Source organism: Dunckerocampus dactyliophorus, chromosome 3 (assembly GCF_027744805.1).
Source record: "Dunckerocampus dactyliophorus isolate RoL2022-P2 chromosome 3, RoL_Ddac_1.1, whole genome shotgun sequence".
NCBI lineage: Eukaryota > Metazoa > Chordata > Actinopteri > Syngnathiformes > Syngnathidae > Dunckerocampus > Dunckerocampus dactyliophorus.
The window spans coordinates 21,181,077-21,193,828 of record NC_072821.1 but is presented as its reverse complement, the minus strand read 5'-3'; the positions used below and the strand labels follow the sequence as shown (position 1 = coordinate 21,193,828).

The 12,752-nt window shown below is 40.5% G+C and overlaps 1 protein-coding gene across 4 annotated transcripts in view; it reads right to left on the bottom strand.

Annotated features, from left to right (window-relative positions):
• acsf3 (acyl-CoA synthetase family member 3) overlaps window positions 1-8,641 on the bottom strand; it is a 62,049-nt gene extending 53,408 nt beyond the window's left edge. For 3 of the 4 annotated variants that reach the window (XR_008569804.1, XM_054770835.1, XM_054770833.1), the window contains exons 1-3: window positions 7,341-7,372; window positions 5,924-6,714; window positions 982-1,137 (exon numbers count right to left, since the gene is read on the bottom strand). Coding sequence is in view for 3 of the 4 variants with exons in the window: in XM_054770835.1 (XP_054626810.1) it covers window positions 982-1,137; window positions 5,924-6,637 (870 nt within the window). In the remaining variant the exon portion in view is untranslated. Of the gene's footprint in view, window positions 1-981; window positions 1,138-5,923; window positions 6,715-7,340; window positions 7,373-8,491 lie in introns of those variants that run through there. The other variant, XM_054770834.1, reaches the window with a different exon arrangement.
• Between the last annotated feature and the right edge of the window lie 4,111 nt (window positions 8,642-12,752).

Genomic DNA, 12,752 nt, shown 5'->3' with positions numbered 1-12,752 from the left:
AATCACAGCCGTAATACCAGTTTCCCTAATAGCTGACTTGGAGCAAGGCAATGAAACCTTCAGCATCTACACTGTAGTGCTGAACATTCTGTACCACTTTAGGACTATAGGAGGAGTGTCTTTGAAAAAGTCCTACTACTGCCTGGGTTACCCTTTACAGAAGTTGAGGGATAAAAGAAACAGACTCTTCAGCATTTCATCAAGCAGTTATAACTTCAGGACAATAAAGCATTTTTTCTGAGGTTAAGAGAATGGGCTTTGTGGTTTGGTACACAAGGTCAGGGATAACAGTCGAATACTGATGGCTATGAGAGATGCCTTTCTGACAGATACACTTGTCCTTCAAAGGTCTTTGCTTTGCATCTATGCCCACAGCCATTAAAGCTCTTGAAGGCCTGACATAAAACACCTATATGTTAGAAAACAGTTGAATCGTCAGTCTTTTTATATTCCTGTGTCTCACACACACACACACACACGCGCGCGCGCACACACACACACACAACTTGTTCCATTGTCTCTCAGGGCCAAATATGCGCCATCATTCTTCAATGTCAGCGCATCGATTGATCCGCTGCTTAAGCTCTTACCGTGAGTCGGCATTGGTCAGATACAAAGCCACACAGGGCAATTAATCACTTGGTCCAAAACACTTAGTCTGACAGCAAGAGAGGGATGGGAGGAGGGGACTGGCAAGAGGGAGAGAGTGCAAGAGGAGATGAAGCGAGGAGAGACGAAAAGTGGAACGGAGAAAGAGAGACACTGATAACCATACACTGTAGGCTTACAGACAAGAGGAAGTCATGCGGAAAGAGTTGCAGCTCTCAAGCCTCCAGCAAACACACTGCTTCTTATAGACTCACTGCCAATGATATCTGCACCCCCATACTGTATTCATCTCCTAAGCCTTACAGATGTACAACTTTTTTTTTCAAAAATGTACCAAGAGAAATATTTAGAGTATGAGAGAGCAGGCTGCACCTTTTGAGGTTGGAATTCATGCAGCATGACACAAGTGGCGCCAACCCAGAGTGGGCACAGAAGTTTGTTTACAATGCCGTGCACATGGTGGAGAGGAAGCGTGTGGAGGATGATGTCGTCTTTGGACCACGCCCACTCGGAGACCAGACACTGGACCTGAGGAGGAGGGCAGGGAGTCATAGTATTGATGAATTATACATACCCAAATTACAGAGATAATACCATTAGCCTTGTTGAAATTGTTCACAACAACGGCAGGAGCCATCAAAATATGTTGTTCATCCTTCATGTTTTGAATCTTTGCTGCAGTAATTAACATGATTGCAATGAGTCTGAAAGTATCACAGCATGATGATCATACCCAGGAATACAGAAATAATATCCCCTGCAGTTGATATAATTAGGTCAGTGTTGTTCATGTTATGTTAAATCCTTGTTTTGTCTTCTCAGAGCATTGCAAATATAAATGAACATCAAAACCGTTTTATCCTGATTGATACAATATGAATGTAAACATTGACTTAGAAAACAACCCTCATATTGTTACATATGATATACATTTTTGTGCACTGACGGCAGACACTGTCTTGCATTCTAGCAGATGAATCTCCACTGAGTGTTTTCTTAAACGCAGGAGAGTCAGACGATTGAATAAATAGCTGATAATCACAGACACACTTGCAGGAACACAATTTCTGAGGTCAGACCCTGCGTGCTCCTGCATTTTAAATCCCACCACTGACCACAGGGCCACACAGTTGAAAGACACCCCAGAATCTGATCATCAACACAGTGAGACTGTACCCGACTAATAAGGCCAGAAAATGACCATTTATGTTCCTTTTTTTCCTCCAGTTACTGTGCTAACCAAAAAATGTAGCAATCCTGAATGTGTGGGGACCTTAAGGCAAGCAGGTGTGGGGAAAAAGCGAGATAGCAGACAGAGGAACTAATGCACAAATGTAAAAGGTCTTGTTGCTGTTATATGCCCTTAAAACTCTAAATTATTTGGTTTATTATTTGGTTTACTAGTGCTAACTAATCTTACATTTGTTTATGAAAACAACCTAGTGTAATGTTTGCATAAAGCATGCATCAGTGTTTCTCATACATTAATTAATTAATTGCTCATTTATTTGTAAATACAATCACAAATAAAAGGAACTATTAATATTTAAAACGCCAAAACTGGATTTGGCGTTACCTGTTAGGTGACGGTGACTCCACTCAGAATTCCACGCAGTATGCATTAAAAGTGGAAAAACAGGAAGGATTTCTTGTGTCATGCATTTTCACAAACACAAAAGGCAAAATATTCACAGCGGAAGCAACGATCCAGACACGCAGGCCACTTCCACAAGCCCGGGGAGTGTGCATTAGTGCATAACAACTCCACAAGCTTCGCCTTGACTAGCATGAGTCATGACTAGCTGTAGTGCTAAGACGTATAGTGCTCTTCCGTCATTTGGTAACACTTCCCAGTGAAATACATAAACCCTGGGTGATTTGCGGACTTTGATTTTTATTAGATTTTTTTTTCATGGGCCCACGGCACATAAAATAAACAAAAAAAAAAGAAAATATTCTATGAAAGGCATAATGTAATGAGGAAAAAGCTGAAATGTTGATACTAACAAACAATGCAAAGATATTGTCTGACACATGGACAAAAGTCCCAGAGACATTTCAACATTTTGTAGAAAGTCATCCCATAGGGTTTTATATGAGAACAAATGTTTTCCTCCCTGCAGTTACTATTCCTGCAACAATAGCTATACTAACAAAACAATCTCCTGAGCCTCCTTATGTCTATAAAACTTGATTAGAGATGCAAAGAAAATGTGTGCTGCACTGGAGAGGGAAATAGGCAATTATGTTTTCTATCCTTAATTTGAAATAGGGCAGTGGAATTTTTCCAGGAAATTGAAATCGTTGCGTTCCAAGAAAACACTCCCTTAATCATTCACTCACCACCGAGGATCGAGCAGAGACAAATGAAGATCTGACTTCACTCGGAATGATTTGATTTTCCACACTAATGGACAAGTGGGTCAATTTGACTTCAAAATATACAGCAAAATCTTTTTGAGATCTTTAATGGCATAAATTAATGCTAATTAAGAAAGCTAGACTGAAACAAAAGAGGAATTATGCTAATCAAAGTGTAGATACTTTAGAGGTGTGTGTGTGTGTGTGTGTGTGTGTGTGTCGTTCAATGTGAAGATGTCAAAAAACATTTCTTGAATTCACAAACACGTGTCGATTTAAATATGTTTTAATGTAATAATGAAGGGGACCTCTCCTTCACGCCTGAGATATTTTGTGGAAAGTGACAAATGGAGGATCTAACAGTTGGGGACATTTTAGACAAACGCTATAATACATATAACCAGTTGTCCAGGGTGTACCTTGCTTCTCACCTAACGTCAGCTGGGATTGGCTGCAGCTCAGCCAGTGAAAATGAGTGAATGAATGAAATAGCCAGAAGTCAATTCATTATCGCTCAAAATGCTCAACCTATCCAAACAACAGTGCTCAGGCTTCCCCTAGGATTTTCTGAAACTGTGGTGGGCTGCATGGGATTGCCGCCGCTCTGTTGTGCCGCTGCATTTTTTTTAAAATTATGACAAATAACCATTTTTATGACTTATTTATTTATTTACTTATTTAATTAACATTTTTCAACAGCCAACAGAACCCGAGAACATTGCGAAACTCAATTTAATGGCCGAGAGCCCTTAAAGTGAGAGTCGAAAATGTTGAGCCTCTTTTTGTTATCTGACCCGTTTAGTCCAGTAGTACTGTGTGACTAGTAGAAAAGTACAACATTTTGTACTATTTGACACTAACCTAAATTTAATTTGATGCCTGTTTTAGAGTAAAATTAATTAATACATATAATAATATACTTTTTAGTTCCAAATAACACAATTACCAAAATGAAATAATCTAAATATTTTCATTACAGAAATCTGTCCTGTATAAACACTATAAAGTCATAATCCAGGGTTATGCATGCACAGGTGTACCCAACCTGCAGCATTATTAAATCTACTTTGACAAAAAGAAAAGAGAGGTGATCTATTTTATGTGACTGCTTAAATACTGGCGTCATGTATAAATAGAACACTTAGAAAACTACTAAGACCCGAAGCAAATATTCTTTGGTGAACTACTCAACATGAGCTGGTGAGCTACTACTAGCATCTGTTGGTGACCCCCTGTGATACACATTTTACATTCTATTTTTTATTTGCACGATAAAAAGGAACACAAGACACATACTTTTTTCTGGTCACACAAGAGCAAGTGCCGACAAGGCAGACAGGCGATTATGGTGCACTTTTATCAAAATAAAGTGCAGTGAAACATTTTTATGATATTTTCAAATGTTTTCAGACTAATTGTGGTCAACATGTGTGTAAATAATACTCTATTACATGTATCTATACAGCACATACAGTATATCCATTCAAACAATATACTACTTAACATTGTTTTCAAGTTTAAAAAAATATTTTTTAAGGTGTGGTGGCTTTTATTTTGTAGTGGCCACAATCAATTACATGTAGCAGAAACCCTGGTCCTGCACATGTTAGCCAGTGAAATGAAAATCAATTATTTGATGTGAATTTTTAAACCAATATGGAAGAGTTAAATCAGTTAATTAGTTTCAAAGTGGGGAAAGTTGGAGCTAGAGTTCGGGCCACATTAAGCTTTCAGTCCGGAATCACGTTTCAACCAATAAACTTGTCAACAAACACCACCAGAAACCTGTCATGAACCTGAACTGTGATAGGCCATAAGTAACAAAAACTGGAAAACATAATTAGAAAAATATGATATTATCTTGACTTTCCCAAGTGAGGGTCAAAGGAACTTCAGCCGCCTTAAAGAAAGTCATTCTTTATTTGGCCAAGCAGAACCCAAAACCGAACTTGTAATGAGCTTGTCAGTGCTGACAGGAAGTCATTACTGAACATAACAGTTTGACTCACTCACAATGTCTTAAAAAAAGCAACGCTATAACCTTCACACAGCAGCAGATAGATAACACATACACAGGGCAACTACTAGTACTTGCGGAGGATCATAAATAACAACTGTGTTAACTCTAAACCTGTACTTTGATTAATTATTTACAAAAAGACAGCATCACTCCCGTCGGTGGAATGTTTCCGGCTTCCCAGTATGCTTTGCGGCACTCGTTTAGCAAAAAGCCGAGACTACCACATTAGTAGTAGTTGCCGTATGTGTTTTCACTTACCTGTTACATGTTGTGCTCTCATTTTTGTGTTCCCACTTTAATTAGGGCCGCATTAACGGAATTGCAAACGGAATCGCGAACACAATCGAGGATTGACCAATACAAACAGAATCTACTGTTAAAAGCAGAATCTGACAAAAACTGACATAATGTGAATGAAATGTCATCGTGAGGAAAAGGAACTTTGAGTGGGGAAGTATTTTCCCAGCGGACCGCTCCATCGTGGCGGAATCTTATCACAAATACTAACCCATGTTTGTAAATTAAACATGTCTAAACGGCGCCCTGAAACCCCGGCAAAGGTTGCCAGAAAAACTCCTCTTGCAGAACGTGAATGGAAGCTACTTGGGTTAGCTTAGTTTAGCAAAGCCTGTGTGTGTGTGTTTACACCGTGTTATGTTTTACTTTTTGTTAATGTAACAAGCATTTTACAATGCCCTCTTGACATCATGCAAATTCCATGGACGAGAGGCACCATCACCTCTCCTTTTTTTTGCCAAGGTAGCTCTAATGGTGATGAAAGTTGGAGACCCCTGTTCTAGACGGTCGCCAAAACAATAACACCACTTGAACATGGTAAAAATACTATGTATGTGAAATGTAGGGGGTTTAAAGCCAATGTGTACCAAATTTTCCATTTATATAAATGGCAACTGTAAAAAAGACATCACCTACCATGGCTTGGATGCTGCTGTGCGTATGGAGAACACCCTTCGGCCTGCCTGTCGTACCACTGGTGTAGATGATCATGGCTGGTTGCTCCGCCCAGTGGGGTCTGACCTCTTCCATGTCTTGGGTGTCATCTTTGTTTAAAGTGCTGATTTTAGAGGTAGGCGGAAGTGTGAGGCAAGGCAGACCCAGCCTCTGTGCCAGGGGCTCCAAGTTATCCGCATAGGAGTGTCCCGCCACCAGCAATGCACTCTGGGAATCTGTGATGATGTACTCCAGTTCAGATGGTGGGTGTTTTTTATACAGTGGAACCGCTGTCCCACCGCTCATCCAAGTGGCCCACTGCACCACCGTATAGGAAGCATCATTATCGCACAAAAAGGAGATTGGTTTCCCTTCCAGGCGTCCAAAGTCAGAGTTAAGGGTGGCGTTGATTCTCCTTGCAAGACCCAAGCTACTGGCATAAAGCTGCTTGTAGCTGTGGCAGCCACTACTATCTATCACAGCTGTTTTGTCTCCAAATGTTAAAGCTCGAGCATACACAGGCTTCTGCTTAATCTTTGATGAGGGTACTGTTGTCCATTTATGAGCTTTCCTCTGGACTATATTTCCTGGAAACCACCGACTTGCATCAGATAAGCAAAAATGTATGTCAATGGTGGATTTACGGCAACACTTCCACTTCAGGGAGTGACATGCTCCAACAAATCCTGACAACATGGTTGAGGTAGGTCGTTCAGATCCAGGCTATTAGTATCATGATGGATGACATCTTCTCAGTTATTTAAGGATGACACCTGTTGATTCACAAGCGAACATTGAGTGTGGCAACTGATTGCTTGAGGAGTCAATAATGCAACATAATCTCCAAGTTCTAAAATCAAATGAATGAATTTGTATAGACACATAAATTGCCTATACTGTCTGTTAATCATATCTGAATGCTACTCTGACTCAACGTGCTGATCATAGGGGGGTAAAAACAAGCATGAGTGTCTAAACGTAACATGTATGCGACGTGTTCTTTATTACAGACTTAGAGCTAGAGATCTGTAGCTTTATCAGAGCTATAGTTACTTTACTTAGACTGGATCTGTATTAATGCTTTCAATTCTTAATGCCTCTTACTACCCACAAAGTCAAATATGCTCGCAAGGAATACGTGTTGGAAATAATGACATGGTAATGGTTAAACTCCGGTGAAGTTTGGAGATGTGTTTTGGTTCGCTAATGATGCACCGAGGGGTAAATTAATGTATTGTATTTCACTACGAGCTGACATTTACTTTTAAAATCGTTCTGTGGATTGTCTTTCTAGCTTAGATAATCTAAATTTAAAATACAATATATACATTTATATATATGACAAAACACCGCAACGGTGCAAGCTTGTACCACAGAGTATTATTTACATTCGCCTTACCTAGAAGCCGGTGTCCTTATTGTGAAGGACAGTACACCAAATAATGGTTCCGGCAGGAAACACCTAACTTTGGTTTAGCAGTTCCGTCTCAACACAATGCAACGCTATGGTGTCTTCTTCAATCGTAAAAGACAAGTCTGACTTCCAAAATCACAATTTACAAATAATGCAATTGTATTATACATTTATATACGTTTAATGATTTAAATTATTTTATCCCAAAGTTATTAAAATGTTACATTTTAAAGAAAGTAAGCAGTTTAGATTTTTTTTCTTTTTTGCTGTAATATTTTTATGTCTAAGTATTTCAGTTTAACACATTTGAATACTTTTATATACTGAATAGTATTCAATACTTGTTCTGAGGTTTTTTTTTTAACGCAAGCATCTGTCTGAATTTGTACATACTGTCAAGATCAACTCCGATTATTGAAGAGCTACAGATGCAATGGGGAGGTGAGAGAGGAAGATGGGAGGGGTGAGTATTGCATACATGCAGCCACCACACAGACACATTTGGCTTTACATCACATGTCGGTGTGCCAACTAGCTTGGCATCACTGTGCAAGTGGGCACATTCAGCCGCCAGCTGGCAGTCGAGGGCCTCCGATAAGAGAATGGTACAGACATGGCACACGTTCAAAAAGTTTCACTTCCCTCGCAAACCCCCTATGCTGCAAACGATGATGGCATGTTCCTAATGAATGTGGAGCCTTTGTATCAGAGAACTCCCCCCCGCTCAGGAATAGTATCGTCAAAGACCATCCGTTCCGATTTGTGGGGAGCCGCTGTTCAAGGGGGCGCGATGCTTCCCCAGTAATAACGTCATTTCTAGATAACCCTTTGTTTGTTGTGATTTGACGCTTTGATGCGTTTTTAATGTAGAAGCAGGTGAGAAATTTTCCATTTTTAAAATGTTGCCTCCTGTCAACAAACGACCAAGGCTTTGGGATTTGTGTCCTGGAAGTCAGCCATATTTTTTGCTTGCGGGCGCTGCAATTGCAGCCATCAAGAGGCTCGTTTACAACAGCAAGTGGGATGACCGAAGACTGGTGGATTATAAGGGGCATAGTTTATTTAAATTTGTTATGGGTAGATGAGACATGGTGCTGTAAGGAGTAGTGGTAAAGGTTAAAGTGACATGATCGTACCAAGCTGCAATGGCCTGCAGCCAACACATCGTTTGGTGAGGACCACCTGAAACGCTCTTGCTGCTGACGGGCAGGATGGCGACAAGCAGGTGCCAGCTTCCATCCTGGCAAAGGGCTGAATCTGAGGAAAAAGAGGACCCCCTACAGACCGGTGAGAGAGGCAGAGATGGCACCGTGAACCGTGGGGACTACCCGAGCATGTGTCAGGTTGGCATCAGCGTGAGAATGTCTTGGCAAGCGTATCGTTCTCTCCCCTCCCAGCCGGCTCTCGCACAAACACACTGTTGCCCCGCTTGGAACACATGGTACATCAGCAACGGCATCTGGCCGTGCTGACTCCCGGCAGCTGCGCTTCGTCTTCGCCAGTTGGGAGTCTTGGCACTGCCACTTCATCAACTACCTGTGGCTCCTCCAGGGTAAAAATGCGAGCGATGAATTATTCCAAAACTACAGCTGCAAACTTGACTTTAATCCAAGGGACTCAGTGTTAACATATGACTGCCTCGCAGAGCACATGTCATCCACATACTAATGCATGCCTGACAACATGATGTGTCATGTGATGGGTCATTTGAGGTGAAAGATGCAAGAGGTACCGTATGACTGAATCAGCCAGGATGAAACATCACCTGGAAGATCCTGAAGCAATTTCTGGATTAATGCAAGTTTCTGAGGCACAGTAACAACATATGAGTATAACTCTAGGAAAGGACAGGCAATGTGTTTTCAGCTCTTCATTATCTAGCTTGGACCCGACACTTTATGCTAGGAAATGCTGTTGAATGATCACATGAAAGAGAAGCCAAGGATCACTCTGAAAGGGACGTGGAACAAATGGATGACCTTTCAACTCCTCAATGATTGCCTCACATCCCTTTTCTAATGAGGGTTTTGACAGTCAAGGACATTTACCTAGAATTCATTTTAGCTGCGACACCATGGATTGCAGAAAACGAGTGAGGCGGCATTGTCTGAGGACGACCTCCACTTACGGAGGAGAAATGCCAGCAGCACCTATGGGAGACGTTTCAAAAGAGACGCCATTTGCGATGTCTTGATTTGAAAAGACTAAATTGAAGGGTAATGGGCAGCTTAATGTAATGTGACTTTAGTTTGGCCTGTCTTTTTTTCCCCTTCATGTTGAATTCATCATTAAGCTGTGCGATACACATTTTTCTGCACCTTTGCAGAAATGTGTTTAGGCTCTCTTGCATTTTTATGGAGACATTAATTCCCACCTCCCAAGGCCAAGAAGTACATTTTTCAACATGTCATGTTTTATGTTGTGCAATTTTGGTAGCATCAATCTATGAAGTTCCACAGCTCGCTGAGCAATTTGAACGTGAACCATATTATACACCTTCATAGGTACCAATCTCCTCCAAGCGCCCGGATTTTGCCATTAATATTCATGCATTATTTAATCTGATTTATTTTTTTTTGTCCAAAAATAGGCTCTATCTTGAAAAAAAGTCATTGCACCGGAGCAAGAATTTGAGAATATAAATCTCCCACAGAACAAGAGCACAATAAAATGAATGTTTGCAATCCTTCACACTATGTCTTTTATTCTTTTTACAATTTAGAATTAAATAACACAGTTTGAAGTGTGAAAGCGAATGCAATCTGGGCGATACTACTCGATGTCTCACACATGTTCTCACATTTTTCTGAGGGTGTAAGTCATCTGACAATGACCCAGTGGGAGTTTTTTCCTCCATCTGTGTCTGCCTGACCCATTTCAGCCATCGGCTGCATCCAACTGTTCCATGTTCGGAACATATGTGCGCGGTGGCAGGGGGATAAGTGGACCGCCGCCGTGCGGGACCTGCAGACACACACCGTGGATATGACACTGGACCCTGATCTCCTGTCTGTCTGCTTCTCACCACATATGCCACCAAAACCGGCTCAAAAGATTCACACATTGTTCATTGGACAAAATATTACTTCTCTGTTTTATGTTAAGAATGCCTGACTACCAGCAACGTGTCATTATTCTATGATGTGTGTTTCAGTGTGTTCTCTTCTCAATTTTCCTCAGCTGACCTCTTCATTTTGACAGTTTGTTTTTATCTGCCTTGAATATTGTGATTTGTTGATATGGCAAAAAGACTGGCTACATTATCAGTTTAGATCATAACATTACCCAGTAAGAGAAGACAAGAGAAACCAGAGGATGGATTGGGGGTTTTCCAAGCGGCCCGTGTTGGCAGATGAGGTGGTATCACTGCACAGAGCTGGAACCCACTGGGGACGGTGGGGTGTGAGGCACATATGGGCTACCAGGCTGCCGATGAGCTGCTTAAACAAGCCTCTCATTGTGGCCTTAGAGAGCGAGAGAGAGAGATGTCTCTGCCAGAGGATTTGAAGTGGCTATATGCTGAATTGAGTCTGAATTGTTTGGGTTGGCACGGGATGTTGGATTCAAACACCTTGGAGACCAGATATGTTTGCCTACATGTTTTTCTTTCAGTTTACTATAAAATCTCAAAAACAAGTCACTCTGTACATTCTAGATGCATCTTGTTATATGTTGTTATTCTAGTTTACTCGTTCTGTGAATAACAGCGGTGATCAAATGGACCGAATAAAGTTGATTCAACTGTAGTCTTAAGGTAACTCACCCTAAATAAATGCTGTCCAACTTCCTGGCCTTCTGGCTCTAATATGCTTCCGAATTTCTTGATTGCTTTCCATTAAGGCTTTATTGATTTGCTCCTTTCCCTTTTAACTCCGACACAAGGAAATGGAAACTATTCTGCCAGGCAGACGATCAGGACTTCCGCTCCTGGAGGCGAAATCAACACCGCCAGGGTTCCAGCATAGACAAGCACAAACCTACATTAGATCATAGAACGCCTTCTCCGAACCTGCTGACTAAAAACCTGACAAGGGATTCAAAATTTAAAGTTGAGGTGTACACAAAACATGCTTATTTTTTGCAATGTCCAATCACCACCACATCGTAAAAAATGTAAAAAGACAACGATGCTCATAAAAAATAGTGGCCAGTGAGAACAACTGTGATGATTTGGTCACCATGTACTTTTTATATATCAATACATAACTTAATAACGTGGAGTAATTATATACTGTAGCTATAGCCTAGCTATATAATTCTTGTTATCTTGTTTCCGTAGAGACCAGGCTTGTGCAAAATTCTGAATATGGAATTTCAATTCAATTAATTCGAATTAAAATAATTGCAATTCAGGGAAATTCCCTGTTTTCAAGTAACAGGGAGAATTTGGTTTTGACGTAGACACTATGAGTACTTATTTAATACAACATTAAGCACAAATTCCCTCCATTTTGAAAACTTGGATAAAGTAACGAGTAAAGAGTAAAGTATTGGTAAGTAAAGATAAAGTAAAACATTTTCCACAATTTTCCCTAACATGAAAGTTATAACACATCAACTTAAATGCTAATTTTATATAGGATGTTTTTATTCTTAACTGACGATGAAAAACATTGAAAACTTGCTGTAATTAATATGTAATGGACATGAGCTTCATCGCAACTTGTAATGTTTGTAATAATGTTTCTATGAAATATGTAAATAAGTCATGTATAGAATAATTCTGGAATACACCAGCATTATCAATTGGAATTCCAATTCTACTTCTATCAATTCAAATTTGAACTGCAATTTTACTGCCTGTTTGCAGCCTCAGTTCAAATTCAATTCAAATTCATGTAATTGAATTGGAATTTGGGAGACATTTGCCCCCACCCATGTCAACTCCCTCATCTCGCCAACACACACACGTGCTCCAGCCACTGCCAGGCTGTGTGGGTACTGTGTTGTTCTCTTGGAGACTCTGCCATATGCTGTCTAGCCTCCCAAGACAGGCAGCGCTTACCACAATTAAGAGAAGCCCGCTCACCTACTGCGGTCCAAAATTATTTATATATATTTTTTTACTTTGAAGCTTAATGTCCAAAATACAGTTGCTAAAAATATAGATCTTATCTTTCTTTACTTTGTGTGCTCCAGTACCTGGAGTTTACATCGACGGGAGTGCCTTCCTCACTGTCTCAAAGGCAAACAGAAAAGAGCCACAGCCTGAGCACGAATTGCAAACAAAAAGTTGTTTCTGCACAATGGCTGACCTTGCCTTGAGAGGACCCATCAGTGCCTCGTCACATCTGAAGATGAAACAAAATAACAATGATGATAGAAAATGGGAGAAAGGGCTTTTGTTTAGAGGTGAAAATGTGCGTCTTATAAAGCTCTTCAATTTGTGCTTGCTAT